The sequence below is a fragment of the Xenopus tropicalis genome, chromosome 8 (assembly GCF_000004195.4).
Source record: "Xenopus tropicalis strain Nigerian chromosome 8, UCB_Xtro_10.0, whole genome shotgun sequence".
NCBI classification, from domain to species: Eukaryota; Metazoa; Chordata; class Amphibia; order Anura; family Pipidae; genus Xenopus; species Xenopus tropicalis.
The window spans coordinates 145,926,775-145,931,292 of NC_030684.2; the positions used below are offsets into that span (position 1 = coordinate 145,926,775).

The 4,518-nt window shown below is 58.7% G+C and overlaps 1 protein-coding gene across 1 annotated transcript in view; it reads left to right on the top strand.

Annotated features, from left to right (window-relative positions):
- Positions 1 to 2,977: 2,977 nt before the first annotated feature.
- slc50a1 (solute carrier family 50 (sugar efflux transporter), member 1) overlaps positions 2,978 to 4,518 on the top strand; it is a 10,819-nt gene continuing 9,278 nt past the window's right edge. The window contains exon 1 of the mRNA NM_001015865.1: positions 2,978 to 3,195. Coding sequence (NP_001015865.1) covers positions 3,128 to 3,195 — 68 coding nt within the window. The 5' untranslated portion in view covers positions 2,978 to 3,127. The remainder of the gene's footprint in view (positions 3,196 to 4,518) is intronic.

The following is a 4,518-nucleotide window of genomic DNA, read 5'->3' on the forward strand; positions in this document are numbered from 1 at the left end:
TAACAACTGCTGATGGGGGTTAGGGAAAGGGCAGGAGAGGACACAGCTGGGGGTATATAAGGAGCAGAGGGCAGGTATGGACATGGGGGGGTATATAAGGAGCAGGGTCAGGTATGGACATGTGGGGGTATATAAGGAACAGGGGGCAGGTACAGGCATGGCTGGGGGTATATAAGGATCAGGGGCAGGTATGGACACAGCTGGGGTTATATAGGGTAAGGTAAGGACACAGCTGGGGGTATATAAGGAGCAAAGGGCAGGTATGGACATGGGGGGGGTATATTAGGATCAGGGGCAGGTATGGACATGTTGGGGTATATAAGGAGCAGGGGCAGGTATGGGCATGGCTGGGGGAATATAAGGATCAGGGGCAGGTATGGACACATCTGGGGGTATATAGGGGGAAGGTAAGGACACAGCTGGGGGTATATAAGGAGCAGAGGGCAGGTATGGACATGGGGGGGTATATAAGGAGCAGGGGCAGGTATGGACATGGCTGGGGGTATATAAGGAGCAGAGGGCAGGTATGGGCATGGCTGGGGGTATATAAGGAGCAGGGGAAGGTATGGGCATGGCTGGGGGTATATAAGGATCAGGGGAAGGTATGGACATGGCTGGGGGTATATAAGGAGCAGAGGGCAGGTATGGGCATGGCTGGGGGTATATAAGGAGCAGGGGAAGGTATGGGCATGGCTGGGGTATATAAGGATCAGGGGCAGGTATGGGCTTGGCTGGGGTATATAAGGAGCAGGGGAAGGTATAAGCATGGCTGGGGGTATATAAGGATCAGGGGCAGGTATGGGCATGGCTGGGGGTATATAAGGAGCAGAGGGCAGGTATGGGCATGGCTGGGGGTATATAAGGAGCAGAGGGCAGGTATGGACATGTGGGGGTATATAAGGAGCAGGGGGCAGGTATGGGCATGGCTGGGGTATATAAGGATCAGGGGAAGGTATGGACATGGCTGGGGGTATATAAGGAGCAGGGGAAGGTATGGGCATGGCTGGGGTATATAAGGATCAGGGAAAGGTATGGACATGGCTGGGGGTATATAAGGATCAGGGAAAGGTATGGACATGGCTGGGGGTATATAAGGAGCAGGGGCAGGTATGGGCATGGCTGGGGGTATATAAGGAGCAGGGGGCAGGTATGGGCATGGCTGGGGTATATAAGGAGCAGGGGAAGGTATGGGCATGGCTGGGGGTATATAAGGATCAGGGGGCAGGTATGGGCATGGCTGGGTATATAAGGAGCAGGGGAAGGTATGAGCATGGCTGGGGGTATATAAGGATCAGGGGCAGGTATTGGGCATGGCTGGGGGTATATAAGGAGCAGAGGGCAGGTATGGACATGTGGGGGGTATATAAGGAGCAGGGGGCAGGTATGGGCATGGCTGGGGGTATATAAGGATCAGGGAAGGTATGGACATGGCTGGGGGTATATAAGGAGCAGGGGAAGGTAATGGCATGGCTGTGGGGTATATAAGGAGCAGGGGGCAGGTATGGGCATGGCTGGGGGTATATAAGGAGCAGGGGGCAGGTATGGAAACAGCTGGGGGTATATAGATGGGAGGGGGCAGGTATGAATACGGCTGGGGGTATATAGGCGAGAGGGGGCAGGTATGAATACGGCTGGGGGTATATAGGCGAGAGAGGGCAGGTATGAATACGGGCTGGGGGTATATAGATGGGAGGGGGCAGGTATGAATACGGGCTTGGGGGTATATAGGCGAGAGGGGGCGAGATAAGGATACGGCTGGGGGTATATAGATTGGGAGGGGGCAGGTATGAATACAGCTGGGGGTATATAGATGGGAGGGGGCAGGTATGAATACGGCTGGGGTATTATAGATGGGAGGGGGCAAGTTATGAATATGGCTGGGGGTATATAGGCGAGAGGGGGCAAATAAGGATACGGCTGGGGGTATATAGGCGAGAGGGGGCAGATAAGGATACGGCTGGGGTATATAGATGGGAGGGGGCAGATAAGGATACGGCTGGGGGTATATAGGCCGAGAGGGGGCAGATAAGGATACGGCTGGGGGTATATAGATGGGAGGGGGCAGATAAGGATACGGCTGGGGGTATATAGGCGAGAGGGGCAGATAAGGATACGGCTGGGGGTATATACATGGGAGGGGGCAGATAAGGATAGCGGCTGGGGGTATATAGGCGCGAGAGGGGGCAGATAAGGATACGGCTGGGGTATATAGGCGAGAGGGGGCAGATAAGATACGGCTGGGGGTATATAGGCGAGAGGGGGCAGATAAGGATACGGCTGGGGGTTATATAGCGAGAGGGGGCAGATAAGGATACGGCTGGGGGTATATAGGCGAGAGGGGGCAGATAAGGATACGGCTGGGGGTATATAGGCGAGAGGGGGCAGATAAGGATACGGCTGGGGGTAATAGGCGAGAGGGGCAGATAAGGATAACGGCTGGGGGTATATAGCGAGAGGGGGCAGATAAGGATACGGCTGGGGTAATATAGATGGGAGGGGCAGATAAGGATACGGCTGGGGGTATATAGATGGGAGGGGGCAGATAAGGATACGGCTGGGGGTATATAAGGCGAGAGGGGGCAGATAAGGATACGGCTGGGGGTATATAGGCGAGAGGGGGCAGATAAGGATACGGCTGGGGGTAAATAATAGGCGAGAGGGGGCAGATAAGGATACGGCTGGGGGTATATAGGCGGGAGGGCAGGTAATGAATACGGCTGGGGGTATATAGGCGAGAGGGGGCAGAATAAGGATACGGGCTGGGGTATATAGGCGAGAGGGGGCAGATAAGGATACGGCTGGGGGTATATAGGCGGGAGGGGGCAGGTATGAATACGGCTGGGGGTATATAGGCGAGAGGGGCAGATAAGGATACGGCTGGGGGTATATAGGCGAGAGGGGGCAGATAAGGATACGGCTGGGGGTATTTATACAGGGCAAGAATGTGAAAGTTGCGGATGTGGCAGTTGGAGGCGGGGTAGAAGGGGAGAGGGCAGGGCAGTCCCAGCTCAGTCCCGGCCTTTCCTACCGCTTGTACCGGAGGCCCCGCTCCATCCCCGGCCTTTCCTATTCGCTCCGCCGGGCCCCTCGTCTCCTTCCGCCGCTCCGCCCCCCACGGCCCGACATCATGGACTGGATGTGGCTGCTCTCCGGGGCCTGTATCGTCTTCACCCTGGGGATGTTCTCCAGCGGCCTGTGAGTGCCTGGGCCCCCGCTCTAACTGAGCCCCTGGGCCCCTGTACCCCTGCCTGTAACTGGGCCCCTGTACCCCTGTACCCCTGTACCCCCGCTCTAACTGGGCCCCTGTACCCCTGTACCCCTGCCTGTAACTGGGCCCCTGTACCCCTGTACCCCTGCCTGTAACTGGGCCCCTGTACCCTGCCTGTACTGGCCCGCTGACCCCTGCCTGTAACTGGCCCCTGTACCCTGTACCTCTGCCGTAACTGGGCCCCTGTACCCCTGTACCCCTGCCTGTAACTGGCCCCTGTACCCCTGTACCCCTGCTGTACCTGGGCCCCTGTACCCCTGTACCCCTGCTGTAACTGGGCCCCCGTACCCCTGTACCCCGTCTAACTGGCCCCTTACCCTTACCCCTGCCTGTAACTGGGGCCCCCGTACCCCTGTACCCCCGCTCTAACCCGGCCCTTCGTCCCCTGTACCCGCTCTAACTGGGCCCGTACCCTGTCCACCGCTCTACTGGCCCTGTACCCCTGTACCCCTGCCTGTAACTGGGCCCCTGTACCCCTGTACCCCCGCTCTAACTGGGCCCCTGTACCCCTGTCCCTGCTGTAACTGGGCCCTGTACCCCTGCCTGTAACTGGGCCCCTGTACCCCTGTCCCCGCTCTAACTGGCCCCTGTACCTGTACCCTGCTGTAACTGGGCCCCCTGTACCCTGCCTGTAAACTGGGCCCTGTACCCCTGTACCCTGGTCCCTGCCTCCGTAACTGGGCCCCTGTACCCTGTACCCCTGCCTGTGAACTGGGCCCTGTACCCCTGTCCCCTGCCTGTAACTGGGCCCCTGTACCCCTGTACCCCTGTACCCCCTGACCCCTGCTGTAACTGGGCCCCTGTACCCCTGCCCCTGCCTGTAACTGGGCCCCTGTACCCCTGCCTGTAACTGGGCCCCTGTACCCCGTACCCCCTGCGCTGTAACTGAGTACCGCTGCCCCCTGTACCCTGCCTGTAACTGGTCCCCCCCTGTACCCCTGACCCTGCCTGAACTGGGCCCCTGTACCCTGCCTGTAACGGGTCCCCTGTACCCCTGTACCCCTGCTGTAACTGGGCTCCTGTACCCCTGCCTGTAACATGGGCCCCCCTGTACCCGGCTGCCTGTAACTGGGCTCTCCCTGTACCCCTGTACCCCTGCCTGTAACTGGCCCCTGTACCCTCCGTAACTGGGCCCCTGTCCCCTGTACCCCTGCTGTAACTGGCCCCGTACCTTACCCCTGCCTGTAACTGGGCCCCTGTACCTGCTGTACTGGCCTCTCCTGGCCCTGTACCCTGCCTGTACTGGGCTC